The sequence below is a fragment of the Hemitrygon akajei genome, chromosome 3, assembly GCF_048418815.1.
Source record: "Hemitrygon akajei chromosome 3, sHemAka1.3, whole genome shotgun sequence".
Classification (NCBI taxonomy): domain Eukaryota; kingdom Metazoa; phylum Chordata; class Chondrichthyes; order Myliobatiformes; family Dasyatidae; genus Hemitrygon; species Hemitrygon akajei.
The window spans coordinates 177,450,546-177,471,278 of NC_133126.1; the positions used below are offsets into that span (position 1 = coordinate 177,450,546).

At 43.7% G+C, this 20,733-nt stretch overlaps 1 protein-coding gene across 1 annotated transcript in view; it reads left to right on the top strand.

The window, feature by feature from the left end:
* Positions 1-20,733, top strand: part of LOC140725661 (uncharacterized) — a 213,952-nt gene that overhangs the window by 106,711 nt on the left and 86,508 nt on the right. The window contains exons 21-25 of the mRNA XM_073041425.1: positions 1,270-1,425; positions 5,928-6,020; positions 6,944-7,027; positions 13,199-13,269; positions 15,995-16,183. Coding sequence (XP_072897526.1) covers positions 1,270-1,425; positions 5,928-6,020; positions 6,944-7,027; positions 13,199-13,269; positions 15,995-16,183 — 593 coding nt within the window. The remainder of the gene's footprint in view (positions 1-1,269; positions 1,426-5,927; positions 6,021-6,943; positions 7,028-13,198; positions 13,270-15,994; positions 16,184-20,733) is intronic.

Below are 20,733 nucleotides of genomic sequence, written 5' to 3' on the forward strand. Positions count from 1 at the left end.
TAAAATTTGATGGTTTCAGTATTTATTTTCTAAAATGTGTAGAAGCAGAGAGTAGAATTTTATGGCAAGTCTTTGTACAACCATAACATCGTGACAGGAAATGTAAATAACACTGGAAGCATGTACAGTGTGTTGTGTTTTGTAACTCCAAAACATAAAACTAATCAAAAGGGAAAACACAGAGATGGGAGTAATGTGTAAACTCTTAGTTTAGTTTTTACTTTAGTGAGATGTGCACTTATGACGTGGTGGCATGATAACGTATGCTGTTCGCATACTTTTACACAAGCTGTAATTAATTATGTAAACAACAAAGAATGCATAATCAAACAATATATTTACAATATTACTCAAATACTACTGAAATATCAAATATGCTACACGGTATCCTTGATCATTCATGATACTCAAGTTCCGTTGACTGATAAACATGGCACCACTCCAAAACGAAAGATGAAAACTGCTCTCAAGTATTTAACTGCAGTCCAATGTGATGTCATTTTCACAGTCGGTCTTTTCTGTTTTGTTTTCTCAAATCATTTTACTTTCCTTTATTGGGATGCATAACTTTCTATATTTTTGATCATGTTATATGTTATTTGCTACAGTGAAATTATTCAAGCTTCATTTTAAATCACTCCTAAAGTACTGGTTCAGTGAGAAGACAAATTTTTGCAACTTAAGATAGGAAGGACATCAAGTACCCTTAGAAAGAGATTAGACAGCACATGCTTCTCGGTGTTTAAGCAGGCTGGAAAACTGAACCTGCTTCATTATCTGTTCACCAGCTGACACATCACTGGTCACGCTCATGATCCTTAGCAAAAAAAAAGAGCTGCTAAAGGAACTCAGTGGGTCAGGCAGCATCTGAAATAGAAAGTTAAATTTTGAGTCAGAGTCTTTTCATCAGTCCAGATTCCATTCTACCTGCTTTAATGAAATGAATAAATACAAGTGGAGGGCTCCTGAGAGCCAGAACACTAATATTTTTACATTTCATCCTGGCTGAAAGATTGTCTGTTTAGAAAAATGAAAGATGGTCTCATTAAAAGACCTCTAACTCACAGGGCAGGTTCTGTGAAGTTTTCATTCTCTGGAGGTTAGATATTTCAAATTTCAGTGCTCAAGGCTAAATAATCCCTGCTCTATTATAGAATTGCATTGCTTGTGTTTTGGCAAGAGTCACACTGTCATGTTATAAGGAAAGTATGCTAAGTGTGATATGCAGTACATTAATATGCAAGAGTATCTGTTCCCTTGTTCTTTCAGGAATTTTCAGAAATGGGCCTCCAGGTCAAACTGGATATCCTGGAGCTAAGGGTCAGAAAGGGGACAAAGGAAGCCCTGGGGAGATTATATTTGGCTTTCAGGGTCCTCCAGGTTTTCCAGGACCCGAAGGCCCTCCTGGTCCACGGGGCCAACCAGGTATAATAATTCCATTGATATCTCATGATAAATCAGCCATGATAGAATGGAAAATCAGATTCGATGTGGTGAATGACTTCATTCTGGGGTGAATGATGGAGTGAATGTCTTGCGGTCTTTTTTACTTTGAACACACATGTACACTTCTTTCAATGTGCTTTGCTAATAGGGTCAAAACTTTCTACTTTGATGGCACTGGATTTACATGTCCACAACTTGTGTTAACCTACAAAAGGGTCTGGTAGCTTGAATGCATCCTCCTTCATCTGCTTCATTTCAACAAGCCACTGTAACAAAATTGACATGGTGGATGGTATTTGTCAGTTCTGACCTATGGTGGAGGCTGCCAAACATTTGTGTATTGACAAGGCAAGGATTGGGTACGAATGCAGACAGAGCAAAGAGTTAATTGTACTACAGAGGCAAAATTCAACAGGGTGAAGAATGCAGGACTGAAGGTGTTGTATTTAAATGCGTGTAGCATTTGGAATAAGGTGGATGGACTCGTGGCACAATTAGAGATTGGTTGGTATGACATTGTGGGCATCACTGAGTCATGGCTGAAAGAAGGCCAAAGTTGGAAGCTTAGCATCAAAGAATTAGGAGGCAGTGATCATAATATGATTGTATTCATACTGCAATTTGGGAGGGAGAAGCATAAGTCACATGCATCAATATTGCAATGGAATAAAGGGAATTACAGAGGCATGAGAGAGGAGCTTGCCCAGGTGGATTGGAGGAGGATACTAGCAGGGATGACGGCAGAGCAGAGATGGCTGAAGTTTCTGGGAATGGTTCACAAGGTGCAATTTGATTTGTCCCACAGAAGTTGTTCTCAAATGGCAGGGCTAGGCAGCCATGGCTGACACAGGAAGTTAGAGACTACCTAAAGCCAAAGAAAGGGCATATAATGTAGCAAAAGTGAGTCGGACATTTTTTTAATCCAACAAAAGGCAACTAAAAAAACTATAAGAAGGGAAAAGATGAAATATGAGGGCGAGCTAGCCAATAATATAAAGCAGACTACCAAAAGATCTTTCAGATATATAAAGATTAAAAGGGAGGTGAAAGGTGATATTGGACCACTGGAAAATGATGCTGGTGGGGTAGTAATGGAGGAAAAAGGAATGGTAGATGAACATAGTAAGTACTTTAATTCAGTCCTTACTGTAGAAGACACTAGCAGTGTGCCAGAGGTCCATGAGTGTCAGGGAGCAGGAGTCCTTTGCTATTAGAAAGGGAAAAGTGCTAGGCAACCTTAAAGGTCTTAAGGCGGATAAGTCTCTGGACCAGTTGGACTACATCCCAGAGTCCTGAGAGAGGTTACTGTAAAGATAATGGATGCATTGGTCATGATCTTTCAAGAATCACTTGATTCTGGCATGGTCCCAGAGGACTGGAAGATTGCAAATTTCACTCCACTATTTAAGAAGGGAAGAAGGCAAAAGAAAGGACATTATAGGCCAGTTAGCCTAACCTCAGTGGTTGGGAAAGTGTTGGATTCTATTAATAAATATGAGGTTTTGGGGTACTTGGAGACTAATGATAAAATAAGTCAAAGTCAGCATGGTTTCCCTTTAAAGAAGGGACAAACCTGACAAATCTGTTAGAGTTCTTCAAGGAAGTGACAAGCAGGGTGGACAGAGGAGAGGCAGTGGATGTCATTTACTTGGATTTTCAGAAGATGTTTGATAAGGTGCCACACATGAGGCTGCTTAACAAGATAAACTGCTATGGCATTATAGGAAAGATATTGGCATGGATAGAGAAATGGCTGACACACAGGAGGCAATGGGTGGGAACAAAAGAGGCCTTTACTGGTTAGCTGCCAGTGACAAGTGGTGTTCTTCAGGGAGTGGTATTGGGACCGCTACTTTTCACATTGTTTGTCAATGATTGATGGTTTTTTGGCTAGGTTTGTGGATTATATGAAGATATGTGGAGGGGTAGGTAGTGCTGAGGAAGCAATTCGATTGTAGCAGGACTTAGACAAACTGGAAGAATGGACAAAAAGTGGCAGATGGAATACATTGTTGGGAAATGTATGATAATGCATTTTGGTGAAAGGAACAATAATGCGGACTATGATCTAACTGGGGAGAAGGTTCAAATATCAGAGGTGCAGAGGGACTTAGTCCTCATGCAAGGCTCCCAGAAGGTTAATTTACAGGTTGTGCCTGTAGTAAAGAAGGCAAATGCAATGTTGGCATTTATTTCAAGGGGAATAGAATATAAAAGCAAGGAGATAATGCTGAGGCTTTATAAGACACTAATCAGGCTGCACTTGGGGTCTTATCAACAATTTTGGTCCCCATATCTCAGAAAGGATGTGTTGTCATTGGAGAGAGTCCAGAGGAGGTTCACGAGGATGATTCTGGGAATGAAGAGTCTAGCATATGAGGAGTGTTTGGCAGCTTTGGGCCTGTAGTCACTGGAATTTAGAAGAATGCACGGGAATCTCATTGAAACCTACCGAACGTTGAAAGGATGAGATAGGGTGGATGTGGAGAGGATGTTTCCTATGGTGGGGGCATCTAGAACTAGAGGTCACAGCCTCAATACTGAGGGCAGACCTTTTAGAACAGAGGTAAGGAGATTTTTTTTAGCCAGAGAGTAGTGAATCTGTGGAATGTTCTGCCACAGACTGCAGTGAAGGCAAAGTCTGTGGGTATAGTATTTTAGGTGGAAGTTGATTTTTTTCCCCGATCAGTCAGGGCATCAAAGGATATGGCGAGAAGGTAAGTGTATGGGGTCGTGTGGGATCTGGAATCAGCCATGAAGAAATTGCAGAGCAGACTCAATGGGCTGAATGGCCTAATCCCGCTCCTATATCTTATGGTCTTACCTCCCACCCACCCACCTCCCCCCATGGATTTACCAGCTGTCATGGTTTTCACATTTATTGTTCTCTACCCAACACTGAGTTCACTCCCATTCACTCCAACTCTCCCAATCCCAAGGAAATTTCCATGTTCCTGTTAACCCTCACCAATTTTTATTGATGCACCATCAAAAGCATCCTATCCGGATGCATTAGCACTTGGGATGGCGACTGCTCTGTCCTGATTTCAGAGGGCTATGGACACAAATCAGTCCATCATGAAAACCAGCCTCCCCTCCCCTGTCTACTTTTCTCACTGCCTTGGAAAAGCAAACAGCATTACCAAATACCCCTCATGATGCATGTTCCCTCTTCTCCCTCCTTCCATTGGGCAGAAGATAAAACAGCTTCCACCAGACTCAAGGACACCTCTATCCCACTGTTACAAGACTCTTGAATTGACTTCTTATACACTGAAGCTGAACTCTCATCCTCACAGTTTATCTTATCATAACCCTTGCACAATATTGGCTAACTGCACTACATTTTGGGGTTCTAACATTTTTTCTCTTATTCATTCATTGTGTTTTTTTTCCTTTTCTGTTTCGTGAATGTCTGTGAAGAGTAAGGATTTCAGGTTGTATACTGTATACATTCTCTGATATTAAATTGAACCATGGCACTTACTCTGTAAATGTAACCATAACACTATATTCTGCGGTGTCTCATTGCTATCCTCTCGAACTACATTAAACAGCTTATGTTCTGAAATGATCTGCATGAATGGCTTGTAAAGCTAAGTTTTTCTCTCTACCTTTGAACTTGTGACAATAATATACCAATGCCAGGCCACAATAAATACTCGTGGGTTTACAAATTTCTCTCACAGTTGCACCCTGTCACATTCTACAGTTCATAAACTTTTGTTGCCATTTTGTCATTGAGCCATCCCTGATGTGATTCATGTATGATACTCACCCTCTACTTTCAGTTCTCCAGATCTCAGAGGGGCCATCACCAAGGCCTCTTACTGATATAGGAGCAGAATTAGGCCATTCAGCCCATTGAGTCTGCTCTGCAATTCCATCATGGCTGACCCCAGATCCCACTCAACCCCATTTGATTGACCCATTCACAGTCTGTCACATTAAGGCTGTAGAAATCAGTGTGAGATCAGTCAGAGTATAGGAGAGAGGATTGGTGGAGAAATGGGTTTGTAAGGACACAAGCACAAGAAAATCCGCAGATGTTGGAAAATCAAAGTAACACACACAAAATGCTGGAGGAACTCTGCAGGCCTGGCAGCATCTATGGAAAAGAGTAAACATTTGACGTTTTGAGCCGAGAGCCTTCATCAGGACTGGAAAGAAAGATGAGGAGTCAGAGTAAGAAGGTGAGGAGAGGGGAGGAAGAAACACAAGGTGACAGGTGAAACCAGTGGGGGTGGGGAGGAGGGGTGATAAAGAGCTGGGAAGTTGATTGGTGAAAGAAATAAAGGGCTGGAGAAAGGTGAGTCTGATAGGAGAGGACAGAAGGCCATGGAAGAAAGGGAAGGGGGAGGAGCACCAAAGGGAGGTGAAGGGCAGATAAGGACATAAGGTGAGGGAGGGAAACATATTGTAGGGAGCACATTTCTTTCCCTCTGAAGGTGGCATGAAACATTCTGAGTAATCTTTTTCAGGTGAAGTTATCCCCTTAAAAGGGGAATCAGGAAGACCAGGTCCCCCTGGAGCAAAGGGCATTGATGGTTTACAGGGTGCAAGAGGATACAAAGGTAATCCAATGGTATTTGTGCATTGATTCGAGCTTGTTGCTATTTATAGAAGGTTAAAACAGGCAAAAGACAGGCCACAATGCAGTCTTCTCTTATTTGAAACTCCTTCACATTTTTGTTTCTCACTATTTTTTTAAATTAAGAAGTTCAAAATTGAGATTAAAAAAACAATGAATGTGGGATTGGTGTAAATCGGTTGATGGTCAGCATGGGTTTGCTGGGTCAGAGAGCCTGTTACTAAGCTGTTGTCTCTCTCTGACTTCAACTCACTGTTTGCCCACTGTTGATTACATAACAACAGGCAAAAACTTCCTCTGATTAATTTGTAAAGAAATAGGGGGAAGTAGTTGAGTTTATAGAGTCATTAAACCTGGTGACAGAGATATACGTTGATTGTGACCGGGGTCCCAATTTGGTATTGGATGCCCTGGTAGAGACCAGGGTTGTCTTGATTGTATTAAGTCTGCTTGAGAAGGTGGGGAGGTGGGGGTTATGTGGGGAGCAGATTGTGGCCGAGCACTCAATGCTGAAGAAGTTGGAAGCATTTCAGAGAGGAAGTGGTGGGGGTGGGTCACATAATTTCATCGAGGATGCAAGTGGTTCTCCTAATAATCCTGACCCAAAAGGAGGGTGGCAGACACAGAGACTATATCATGGATTCAGACCCTTGAGGCTGATTTTAGCTCTTATTTCCCAAAGCCTGGAAATTATGACCGCTTGGGGTTTAGGACCAAGATAACTGTTAAAGCAGGTATCATTGGATCTTTTAATACAGTAACCTTATTTTAGAATTTCAATAACTAACCTGTTTGCTGTAAAAATATGAGGATTTAGTTTGTGTTTGGTTCTTTGCAATTTAATATAACTGCAGCTCACCCATGCTTTTGGAAGGAAAATTTAGCTCAGTGATTGTATGATTACAGGTGATAAAGGTGAACCCTGTGATCTATGCGATGACGTTCCAATTCCTGGCCCTCCCGGGCCCCCTGGCCCTCCTGGAGAACCTGGTAAAACATTAATTTTTATTTGATACGTATAAATGCCTTTACCTGTGTAATTACTTGCTGGTGTATATATTGTGCTTCATCTGCAAAGGAAATTTAACCCAATGCAATGTATAATTTTAAGGTGATTGAAGAAAAGTATGGGGGGGGGAGACATCAGAGTTAAGAGAGTTGTGGGTGCACGGAACACACTGCCAGGGGTGGTGGAAAAGGCAGATACATTAGAGACATTTAAGACTCTCTTAACTGGGCACGTGGAAGATAGAAAAATGGACGGCCATGTAGGAGGAAGGGTTGGACAGATCTTAGAGTTATAACATCAGGACAGCATTGTGGGCCAAAGGGCCTGTACTGTGTTGTAGTATTCTAATTTCTATAATATTCTCAATTCAAAATAGCCTTGGCAATAAACCCACAAAATTAAAATATAAGAGATGCATCTTAAAGTGATTCATTTTTAAATCCTAGTCCCCTCCTTTCGATCCTCCCCTTAACAACCAATCCCCAATCTGACAATGAATAAAAGAATACTTCTTAGCATAGGGAGCTTGAGCTACACGTGACATCATTGTATTGAATAGATGATACATTTTATTCCATTTCAAAAAGATGAAATAAATCATTTTTAATTGCAGCTTCAGAACTAAAGTCTGAAGCAAACTGGATGCCCGTGGCCACTTATACTTTTTTGTCACTTGGAAGATGTGAACAATTTAGTTGAGGAAACTTGTAATTACAGAGAAAGATGAGAAAAAACAATCAAGAATATGAAAGGCAGGAAGGGTGAATACCATTTTTTTTCATTCTGATTTCAACTAATTTTGAGGAAGGAGGAAGGTTGAATTTTGAAAGTGGTTAAATGCTGAGGTTATAGATGTGAGGCACAAGTCTGTGGTAAATAATTGTTTTAGTGTATTTCTTACCAGCTGGGGGGTGGGGAGTGAGAGTTCACTGACTGAAGACCAAGCAAAGAAGAAGGAAGCCCATGCGAGGAGGGGTAGAACACAGAAGATGTGCAGTTAGCAGTGACGCTGGCTGAGTGGTGCTGCAGCAACAACCTCTCACTCAAAATCAACAAGACCAACGAGACTGTTACTGAATTCACAAGGGGGAAACCGGGGGACCATGAGCCAGTCCTTATCAGGGGATCGGAACGGGAGAGAGTCAGCAACTTTAAATTCCTCAGTGTTATTATTTAAGATCCTGGGTCCAGCACGTAAATGCCATTACGAAGAAAGCATGTCAGTGCCTCTACTTTCTTAGAAGTTTGCAAGGAACCAGAATGTCATCTAAAACTTTGACAAACTTCTATAGAGCTGTGGTGGAGAGTACATTGACAGGATGTATCATGGCCTGGTATGGAAACACCGATACTCTAAACAGAAAAGTTTACAAAAAGTAGTGGATATGACTCAGTCCATCACAGGAAAAAGCTTCCCCACCATTGAGCAAATCTACATGGAGCGCTGCCGTAGGAAAGCGGCGTCCATCATCCAGGTCATGCTCTCTTCTCGCTGCTACCATTAGGCTTTACAATTCAACCGCCAGGACTTAAGAACTTTTTAAAAGCTATTATTAATGCTTTTTGAGATAGTGATTTAGATGCATATCATATTTTTTTACTGAGTTAAGTATTGTATGTAATTAGTTTTGCTACAACAAGTGTATGGGACACTGGAAAAAAAGTTGAATTTCCCCATGGGGATGAATAAAGTATCTATCTATCTATCTACCTTCAGGAAGAAGGTACATGGATTTTCAGGACCCGCACCACCAGGCACAGGAACAGTTATTACCCCTCAACCATCAGGCTTTTGAACCAAAGGGAATAACTTTACTCGTCCCAGCACTGAACTGTTCCAACAATCTATGCACTCACATTCGATTTTCTATTTGAACAGCTTGTTGTTTTATTTATTTGTGCTTTGGTTCTTGTCTGTCCTGCTGGGAGTGGTCTTCAATTGATTGTGTCCCATATAATTACTTTGTTTTCCCACAAGAAAATGAATTTCAATGTTATATATGATAACATATATGTACTTTGATAATAAATTTACTTTGAACTTTGAAACTTAAACAAAGTAGGTCATCGCAGCGCCAGTGGTGAGGACCAAGAAGGTATGGTCAAGGGAGGTGGAGTAGGGCTTACAGGACTGCTTTGAGTCAGTGGACTGAACGATATTCAGACATTCATCTTCGAATCTGAATGAATATATCACAGATGCCACTGACTTCATCAGTACCTGTGTGGATGAGTGTGGGCCGTTGAGAACATACCAGACATACCCAAACCAAAAGCCGTGGATGAACCAGAAGATTCATGGTCTGCTGAAGGCTTTAGCTGTGGCATTCAAGACTGGTGATCCAGAACTATACAAGAGGTCCAGGTATGAGCTACGGAAGACTAAGAGTAAAAGAAGAGTTCCAATTGAAGTTAGAAATGCAATCGGAGGTACATCAGCTCTGACGAGGTTTGCAGGCCATTACTTCCAACAAGGTGAAACTTAACATCATGAACGGCTGTGATGCTTCATGCTATTCAGCGTCTTTTATGCATACTTTTAAAGGGAGAATAAATCTACACCTGTGCGTATCCCTGCAGGATCTCTTGGCCCTGTGATCTCTGTTTCAGAGGCTGACGTCAGAACGCCTTTCAAGAAGGTGAGTCCTCGCAAGGCATTGGGTCCTGATGGTGTACCTGGTAGGACTCTGTGCCGACCAACTGGCAGGAGTGTTGAAGGACATCTTCAATCTCTCACTGTTGTAGTGAAGAGTTTCCCAACTGCTTCAGATGGACAACAGTTTTACCAGTGTCCAAGAAGAGCAGGGTGAACTGCCTCAATGACTATCGCCCAGTTGCACTCACATCTACTATGATAAAGTGCTGTGAGAGGTTTATCGTCACCAGAATGAACTCCCGCCTAAGCAAGGACTTGGACCTGCTGCAATTATCCCTTTACCACAATAGGTCTACAGGGTATACAATCTCACTGGCCCTTTATTCGGCCTTGGATCACCTGAACAATAGTAATATCTACTGTACATCATACTGCTGTTCACTGATTACAGCTCAGTATCCTCAGTACTAATCGACCAACTCTAAACCCCGGGCCTCTGTACCTCCCTCTTTAAATACGGTAGATCCTTGACTTCCTCATCAGGAGATCACACTCGATGGGGATGGGAATTAACTTCTCCTCCTTGCTGACAATCAGCCCTGGTTCACCTCAAGGATACATGCTTAGCCCACTGTTCTATTCTCTCCACGCCCATGACATCCCTCATGTGGTATCTATAAATTTACCGATGACACAACCATTGGCAGAATTTCAGAAGGCGTTGAGGAGTCGTACAGGAATGAGATAGATCAGCTGGTTGTGTGGTGTTGCAACTGCAACCTTGCGCTCAACGTCAGATAGACCAAAAATTTCATTATGGACTTCAGGAAGGGAAGTTGGGGGAACTCACACCAATCCTCATCGAGGGATCAGCAGTGGAAAGGGTGAGCTGTTTCAAGTGTCTGGGCGTCAACATCTCTGAAGATCTATTCTGAACCCAATATATTGATGTAATTACAACGAAAGCACGAAAGCAGCTATATTTCATTAGGAGTTAGAGGAAACTTGATATGCCACCACAGACTCAAATATCCGCAGACATATTATAGACAACATTCTATCTGGCTGCATCACCATCTGGTGTGGAGGGACAACTGGAAAAAGCTGCAAACTCAGCCAGCAAGACTCCCTGGCATCAAGGACATCTTCAAAAGGCAATGCCTCAAAAAGCCTACATCCATCATTAAGGACCCCATCACCCAAGGTACCATTGATACCATCAACAGGGGTGTCAAACTCATTTTAGGTCACGGGCCAGATTGAGCAAAATGCAGCTTCATGCGGGCCGGATCAGTCGGACGCGTGCGAACGCAGCTTTCGTTGCCTCCGTTTTTTCAGCCTGCTCTCATGCGTCTCAGTCTCTGCTATAACTACAAAGTGTTTCACTTTACAAATTCCGTTTCTTATGAAGAAGACTGCCGAATAAACACTAAAAACCCTGAAAACCTGGTACCTGAATAAACTCAGCATTAGCCATATCATACGCCATAGGCGCTTCGATTACTGGGGCCAGCTTTAATAGTAATTAGATATTATCTTGCGGGCCAAAGATAATTCCACCGCGGGCCGGATTTGGCCCGCGGGCCTTGACTTTGACATATATGATCAAGGAGGAGGTACAGGAGCCTGAAGAAACACACTGAGTGTTTCAGGAACAGTTCCTTCAAAGTACATTTATTATCAAAGTAGTTATATATTACACAACCTTGAGATTCGTTTCCTTGCTGGCAGCCACAAAACAAAGAAATCCAGAAGCACCCACTTAAGAAAAAGACTATTCAACACCTAACGTGCAGAGAGAAAATCTGTGCAAATTGTACGTAACCTGTTACTATATTTGTCCTCTGTCTCAGTCTTGCTCTCATGCTGTTTTGTTTCTTTGCACACATGTAAGTTATGTAAAACGTATGTTAATTTATGTTGACTTTTGTTAGTACTCCTCCAATGATATACTGTCTGCTGCTACAAAAAGTAAATTTTCTGGTATTTATACCCTGTATATGTATGTCTATAACAATAAACGTACTTGAACCAAAAGTCGTATGGTGTAAGTCCCAGAATGTCTTTTCATACGCCGCGCCCCAGTGACTCCAATGACTACAGGCCAGTGGCATTGACCTCCCACATCATGAAGACCCTGGAGAGACTTGTTCTATAGCAGTTCCGGCCTATGGTTAGGCCACACTTAGACCCCCTCCAGTTCGCCTACCAGCCCCGACTAGGAGTTGAAGATGCCATCATCTACCTGCTGAACCGTGTCTACGCCCACCTGGACAAGCCGGCGAGCACTGTGAGGGTCATGTTGTTTGACTTCTCCAGTGCGTTCAACACCATCCGCCCTGCTCTGCTGGGTGAGAAGCTGACAGTGATGCAGGTGGATGCTTCCCTGGTGTCATGGATTATTGATTACCTGACTGGCAGACCACAGTACATGCACTTGCAACACTGTGTGTCAGACAGAGTGGTCAGCAGCACTGGGGCTCCACAGGGGACTGTCCTGTCTCCCTTTCTCTTCACCATCTACACCTCGGACTTCAACTACTGCACAGAGTCTTGTCACCTTCAGAAGTTTTCTGATGACTCTGCCGTAGTTGGATGCATCAGCAAGGGAGATGAGGCTGAGTACAGGGCTATGGTGAGAAACTTTGTCACATGGTGCGAGCAGAATTATCTGCAGCTTAATGTGAAAAAGACTAAGGAGCTGATGGTGGACCTGAGGAGGGCTAAGGCATCAGTGACCCTTGTTTCCATCCAAGGGGTCAGTGTGGACATGGTGGAGGATTACAAATACCTGAGGATACGAATTGACAATAAACTGGACTGGTCAAAGAACACTGAGGCTGTCTACAAGAAGGGTCAGAGCCACCTCTACTTCCTGAGGAGACTAAGGTCCTTTAACATCTGCCGGACAATGCTGAGGATGTTCTACGAGGCTGTGGTGGCCAGTGCTATCATGTTTGCTGTTGTGTGCTGGGGCAACAGGCTGAGGGTAGCGGACACCAACAGAATCAACAAACTCATTCGTAAGGCCAGTGATGTTGTGGGGGTGGAACTGGACTCTCTGACGGTGGTGTCTGAAAAGAGGATGCTGTCCAAGTTGCATGCCATATTGGACAATGTCTCCCATCCACTCCATAATGTACTGTTAGGCACAGGAGTACATTCAGCCAGAGACTCATTCCACTGAGATGCAACACTGAGCGTCATAGGAAGTCATTCCTGCCTGTGGCCATCAAACTTTACAACTCCTCCCTCAGAGTGTCAGACACCCTGAGCCAATAGGCTGGTCCTGAACTTATTTCCACTTGTCATAATTTACTTATTATTATTATTTAATTAGTTATGGTTTTATATTGCTGTATCTCTACACTATTCTTGGTTGGTGCGACTGTAACAAAACCCAATTTCCCTCGGGATCAATAAAGTATGTCTGTCTGTCTGTCATTTGTGTTTAATATCTTTCTAATTTCTAAGGTTAGAATGATTTGGATGATCTGATCAGCTTGTGTCGTTGAGTTGGCTTTGCTGAACATCACTGGCGTTGTTTCCAATTTAGGTCAGAACGCCCTTCCGGGCCTGAAGGGAAATCCTGGCTTTCCGGGTGAAAGTGGAAGGACTGGTTTCCCGGTAAGGCTCTCTTATGTTTAAGGGGAATAAGAGGGGAAACCTCTTCACTCGGAGGGAGGTAAGAGTGTGGAATAAACTGCCAGCACAAATAGTAGATACAATTTCAATTTCAGCATTTAAGAGAAGTTTAGATAGGTACACGGATGGGAGGGGTATGGAGGGTTATGGTCCAGGTGCAGGTCAATGGGAGTAGACAGATTAAATGGTTCAGCATAGACTAGATGGGTCAAAGGGCCTGCTTCTGTGCTGTAGTGTTCTATAACTCAATGACTCTTCATTTGCCCTTCCCCTTTCCATTGAGTTCCATTTGCTGTAAAGTAGTGGTCGCCAACCCGTCGATTGCGATCGACTGGTCAATCTTTGAGACTTTCCCAGTAGATCCCGAAAAAAATGAAAAATAAATACACAAATACTGTTGAGAGATTGTTTCTCGGTTGCAGGGTTTTAGTTCCGTTCTTTCTACCCAGTGCACATGCGTGTAGCTCCCCCGCACTACCCAGTGGTCCCCAACCACTGGGCCGCGAGGAAACGATATGAGTCAGCTGCACCTTTCCTCATTCCCTGTCACGCCCACTGTTGAACTTGAATGCACGCGAGGTCATCAGTCGCCTAAACGCAGTAATACCCTCGCGCCAGGGATCATTGGTTGGCCTCAGGCGACCTGCGGAAAGTGCCATTGCTGCTGACCTGGAGCGCTGCCTCTGAACCTGTTTACCATACTGAATTTTTGTGGGGAACCCAGTGCTAAAATATTTGCAGACAACCTAATTCGGGCTCAGCGTTTCGTAAGTATCAGAGCAGCTACCGCGTGCGATTTACTGAAACAAACTTTTCTCGGCCAATAGATCCTACGGGGGGGGATGGGGGGAGCAGGTGGGTGCTCTGTCGCACTCCCTGCTCGGTCAGTCGCTCGCTCCAGACTGTGACTGCCGCGGCCCCGGCACGGGGACTTCCGGCCCTGACCTTGTCCTCTCACCCCACCCACAACCAGCTGCACCCGGCCAAGGCATCTGGCGGCGGGCAGGCAGGAGGCTGCAGTTCGGGCCCGGAGGCTGTCCAACGAGGCAACGAAGCCCTCAAAACTGTTTCGGTACCTTGAGTCCAAGCACCCTGCACTTAAAGACAAACCCGCTGAGTTTTTTCAGCGGAAAAAACGTGAGCAGCGCGGGAGAGAAGCTAAGTGCCGAGAGTCGCAGAAACTAAATTGTGGAATAGACTGGACATAAGGAACCTGCTTCGAGTGTCGCTGTATTCCCATTGTGTTTAACACACACACAGCCCACCACCCCCATCGGCTGGTCCGCAAGAATACTGTAAATATTAAACCAGTCCGCAGAGCAAAAGAAGGGTGGGTACCCCCAGTGTTTATACATTATTTCTACTTACAGGTTGCAGGGTTTTACTTCCGGTCTTTTCTGCCCTGGTGCGCATACGTGTAACTAATTGATGTGGGGTCCATCTTGCCTTTTACTAAGGCCGAGGGAGGGGATCTTGGGCTTAAAAAGGTTGGTGACCACTACCGTAAAGCCAGGCTGAAGACTGAGTCAACTGATTAAAATGACTTCAGAAGGCAGGAGTGATAATTCTCTTTTCTTTTGCTCCACTTTCTCCCATTGCTTTCAATGTCGTCTTAGTCAAGAACATGCCATGTACAGGGGTCCTTCATTATCAGGTACAGAAGTACAAATCAAAACTGAAGTTGAATGTGTAGTGCCAAATGGAAAGCTTAGCCATCCACTAAGTGGTAAAACACAGGCTAAATAACCAATACCATCACAAGTTCTACCTTATTTGTGATTGCACTTCAGTCACTGGTAATGAAGGGTCTACATTCCTGACTGGGGCTATGTTGAAAAGCAATGGCAGAAGGTGGGGCAAAAGGAAGTAACCAATGTCACCGAATTATAGGAAAGTTGGCAACAAAATAGAGAGAGTAGAGAGGAGATTTACTCGAATGTTACCTGGGTTTCAGCACCTAAGTTACAGAGAAAGGTTGAACAGGTTAGGTCTTTATTCTTTGGAGCGTAGAAGGTTGAGGGGGGACTTGATAGAGGTATTTAAAATTATGAGAGGGATAGATAGAGTTGACGTGAATAGGCTTTTTCCATTGAGAGTAGGGGAGATTCAAACAAGAGGACCTGAGTTGAGAGTTAAGGGGCAAAAGTTTAGGGGCAACATGAGGGGGAACTTCTTTACTCAGAGAGTGGTGGCTGTGTGGAACGAGCTTCCAGTAGAAGTGGTAGAGGCAGGTTCTATATTGTCATTTAAAAAAAAATTGGATAGGTATATGGACAGGAAAGGAATGGAGGATTATGGGCTGAGTGCAGGTCGGTGGGACTAGGTGAGAGTAAGTGTTCGGCACGGATTAGAAGGACCGAGATGGCCTGTTTCCGTGCTGTAATGGTTATATGATCAACTTGTGACTCATCAATTTCCTTCGTGCTGAGGTTGCAGCACTGAAAGATGAAATATTTTATAACGATTTTATGTTACTCCTTCCCACAGAAGTTGGCTGGTAACAAAAGTTGGTTCTTCCCAGTAACCCAGCACTGGTGTGCACTGCCTTGTCATAAAATTAAGAACAGTATTCTGGCAGCACTCTCAAAGACAAGGCTTGCAATTTGTTTCCCCAAAAATGAATGCCATTATTTTCTCTGAATAAAATTTCTGCCTTTTTCCATTCATCATTAATTGATTTAATTTTGTTCCAATGGAAATGTTCTAGGGTCCTCCAGGGTTTCCTGGTTTCGGAGGGACACCAGGTCCGAAGGGTGATGCGGGGCCTATCGGTGAAGAAGGTGAAAAAGGAAACCCAGGTTATCTGGGCTTCCCTGGAACTGCAGGAAAACCCGGAGTAGATGGAACACCTGGTCAAGCAGGTTGTCAAGGGCCCATTGGAATTAAGGGTGACACCGTCAGTACTTTCAGCCTGTTACTTGTATTTGCATTCACTCTCTGGTCATATTTTCCCCACTGAATTCCTTCTGACAAAGGGCAGATGACTCGTGGAATGAGATAAAGAAACCGTGGCAGCACAGTGGCCCAGTGAGTGGAGCCACTGTCTCACAACACCAGTGACCCACATTCATTGCTGCTGCCTACGTGGAATTTGTATGTTCTCTCCGTGACTGTGTTGGTTTTCTCCATGTTCTCCAATTCCCTCCCACCCTCCCCAAAATGAAGGACGGCAGGTTAATTGGCCACTGTAAATTGCTCTTGCTGTGTAGGTGGGTAGTGAAATCTAGGTAGAACTGCAGAGGGTGTGGGGAGCATAAAAATGGATGAGTGTAGAAGAGTCAGTGTAGAATTAATGGGCTGAATGGCCTATTTTTACACTGTATCTCTCTCTATATATATCTCTGTCTGTCTTTCCCTGGTAATTCCCTATCTACCCAGAATCCAAGGAGGCAAACTTCCTTCAAAGTTCATCTCCACCCAAGGCTAGGAACTCGCTCCACTGTAGTTTCTCTCTCCATTTCCCTTCCTACACTCTCCAAGGTCATTCTGCCCATGACGCACGCTGATTGATCCAATTCCCTTCTCCTGTGACAGCTTTACTGTGAATGGCCCTCTCTGCCTTCTCCACCAAGGCAGCCATCATCGCCTTCTCTTCAGAATCTTCCTGGAACTGCTTCTCTGAATTCTTCTGGTTTTGATTTCCTCACCTGTATACGTCCAAAGCAGGTTTTATCAATTGTGGCATGATGGCCTGTATGATTATTAAACTAATGGACGATCCCTCCTCATTCTTCTAGACCAGACTAAAATCTTGGTCTTGGCTGACCCAACCATCCTCCTCCTAAGGTCACATGGTAGCATAGCTGTAACCACAGTCATCTTACAGAGCTAGCAATCACTAATCCAGGTTCGATTCCTGCCACTGTAAGGAGTTTGCATGGTCTCCCCATGACCACATGGGTGCTACAGTTTTCTCCCACATTCCAAAGATCTACATGTTAGGGTCAGTGTGTGTGGGCGTGAAATGTTGGTGCCAAGAGTGTGGTGACACAATCCTCAGACTGTGTTGGTCATTGACAAAAGTGATGCATTTCACTGTAGTTTTGACGTTTTGATGTAAATGTGACAAATAAAATCAACCTTACTTTAAGCTTAAAGCTTCCATCATGCCGCATAGGGCACTTTACTCTTCTCCATTTTGTCATGGGCAGACAGCATCTGAAACTGCTTCTGATAGCCTGACCTGAAAGAGCAGCAATTCCAGCTTCTACCAATTGGTCTTTGAAGCCCAAGGCCCAGATTCAATGGCACACTGAAGGGCAGAGATTATGGACTGATTAGGAAAGCTTTGCTTGCCATCAAGCCCACTGGGGGGGAGACAACTCTTCCTCGGGTTCCTCATCTCGTCACTGAAGAATCACAAGGAAACTGTGCTGAAGCATAGAGAGCAGGAACAGGATTCAGAATCAGGTTGATTATCAGCATGATAATGTGATATGAAATTTGTTAACTTAGCAGCAGCAGTTCAATGCAATACATAATCTAGCAGAGAGAACAAATAATAATAATAATAATAAATAAAATAAAAAATAATAATAAATAAACAAGTAAATCATATATTGATTGTTTAAGATGTAACTGTGAAGGTAAATCAACATTTTAGATGATTGTCCATTTTTTGTTGGTAATTAATTAATGTTTGTATTTACAGTATGCCTGCATTATATGTTCTTTGTTAGCTTATTTCATTTTAGCTTATTAATAATTTAAAATCATAACACAAATACTTTCAGCCCATTAGATGCTTCTGCCATTTGCTCATTGGTCAGATGCTCCTTTTGAATTTCCTCTGACAGGGCAGGAGACTTGCACACCGAGATAAAGAAACATTATCTCGAGATAAAGTGTCTTCTTTGGCACTTCCATTCCAGCAGGCAAAAGACTGTATTAGGCCTAGCTGCACGTGGGTGTGGGCAGATCACAGGTTGTGACAGTGGGTGGAGGAACTAGATTGGCATCTCCCACCCCAATCCCATATTGGCCTCGGTAGTCACCGCTGAACCCAGAGAACTGGAATGAAAACATCGACTCCAAGGAAACACATAAAGGGAAGAATGCTGAGGAACCAGCTACAAAGTGTATGCACCTTATCAGCAAGGCAAATTTTAAAATTCCCCAGTGTTAAGGTTGAGTCCGGGGTGGACTGAAAAATCTTGATCTAAGCTCAAGTAGATTCCCTATTCTACATTGCAGTGCAGAGGCAAGGGGATTTGGAATGTGATGTCACACACACAGTAGCCAATCAAGTTTTCTCTAACAAAGACTGGCCAGCTGATAGGATTCATTGTTTCTGCCTAAGGAAGACGGGATGAATTCACAAAGCAACTGGCACAAAGTTTCAGACATCAAAATCAGAAATAAAACTAAATATGATTTCAATATTCCATATTGAACATTTGCATTCTCTTTAAATGTGTTTCTGTATAACAGATCTCAGGATGCACAACTGCACCTCTCTCCCCATCATCCTCAACACGGGAGCCCCCCGGGGGATGTGCTGAGCCCGTTGTCGTACACTCTGCTCACACGTGACTGCACGGGCACACACCCAAATAATCACATTGTCAGGTTCGCTGATGACTCGACAGTGGTGGGGCCCTGTCAATGATGAGACAGCCTGCAGAGAGGAGGGCAAGGAGCTCGAGGCCTGGTGCCAGGCAAATAACCTCTCCCTTAATGTCAACAACACAAAGGAGATGGTCATCGACTTCAGGAGTACTCATGTCGCTCTCACCACCCTTTATATCAGCGATAGCAGTGGAAGCTGCAGTTTCCAACTCCTGGGAGTGCACCTCACACACAACCTCTCATGGTCTCAGAACACATCCTACACAGTCAAGAAGGCTCACCAATCTCCTCTACTTTCCAAATAGGCTGAAGAGAGCTAGGCTTGGCACATCCATACTCACACCATTCTGCATGACTGCTTGGTGCAGAATTTGCACTGCACCAGACAGGAAGGCTCCACAATGGATAGTTAAAAGAGCCCAATGCATCACTTGCACCAACCTACCCATCATCAAGGACATCCTGCATATACAGTAAGGTACTGGAAAAGGGCCAGTAACATCATGAGGGATCACACACAGCCACTCCCATCAGGGAGAAGGCTACGTGGCATCCACACAGGACCAGGACCACCAGACTCAAAAACAGTTACTTTCCCAAGCACTTCCACCTACTACCTCCACCACTACTTTATCATTTCCCATCAGTCACCTTATGTACAGACTAGCTTCACTTTATGGACTTACAGTCAATTTATGCATATCAGCTATCTTATGTATTTATATTTAAGGTCTTCCATTGACCTAGGTCAACCATAGACGTTGTGTCCCAGATGATACGCAAGCCAGGGCAGGACGATATGGAGCGCCAGCAGTTGCCCTTGTAGCAGGCTCCCCCTCTGCATGCAGCTGATAAATCCAAAGGAACGGCAGAGACCAATGCAGTTTGGCACCAGTGGCATTGCGGGAGTTGCCAGTCAGCGTTGAACACAACGTGGGACTGCCTTAGGGACTCCAGCTCTGGACTTTTCCTCAGGGTTTATTCCTGGAGCCTTCCCCATGAGTGGGAATAGCCATAAAGTAATGATTTGAGATCAGAGTTTTCCTTCTCCTATGCAGGAGAGGATTGGAGGATAGCCAGTGTAGTTCTGCAGAAAGGCTCTAAACATAAACCAGGAATTTATAGGGTGGTGAGTCTGACATCAGTTGTGGGAAAGTCATTGGAAGGCATTCTGAGGGACTGGATATATAAGTATTCAGATAGATGTGGACTGATCAAGGATAGTCAGCATGGCTTTGTGTGTGGTAGGTCATGTCTAGCCAATCTTCCTCAAGGAAGTTACAAGGAAAATGGATGAAGGCAAGGCAGTAGATATTGTCTACATAGTCTTTAGCGGGACATTGCTGTGCTACATTGGATCCAGAGTAACAATTATTTCATTCTCCTTCCACTTGTGAACAGGAAATAACATTAAACAAATTAGAATCCTGAATTTTGAATCTTCCCCTGCATGCTTTGCAAGAGGACAGTTGCGGGGTCGAAAGAGTTGATGAAGAGTTCAGATGTTGTAAGCCAGATTGGTGCCAGAAACCCGGGAATCTTCAGCATAATGGGGGAAGGGGTGTGGGGGGTCGTCCTGCTGATTTCTCCCAGCTCTCATCCAGGGGATGCAGAAAAGGGTCATCCCCACTGAGACGTGCGTCACTGGTTTCATTTCACTGCTCCTTCGTCAATACTGGGCCAGGTCTTATCTGTGGGAGCACCGCACTGCAGCAGCCTGGAAACAGTGTGGGATGGGCATTAAGGACAAACTGACCAAAAAGGAGTGTTCAAAGTGCCCTATCTGACATTTTAATAAGAGTTCATTCTGCATCCTAAACCACTGATGGTTCTCTGTCTTTGTATTTCTTAACTGTGAGGTATATTGAATAGTAACTT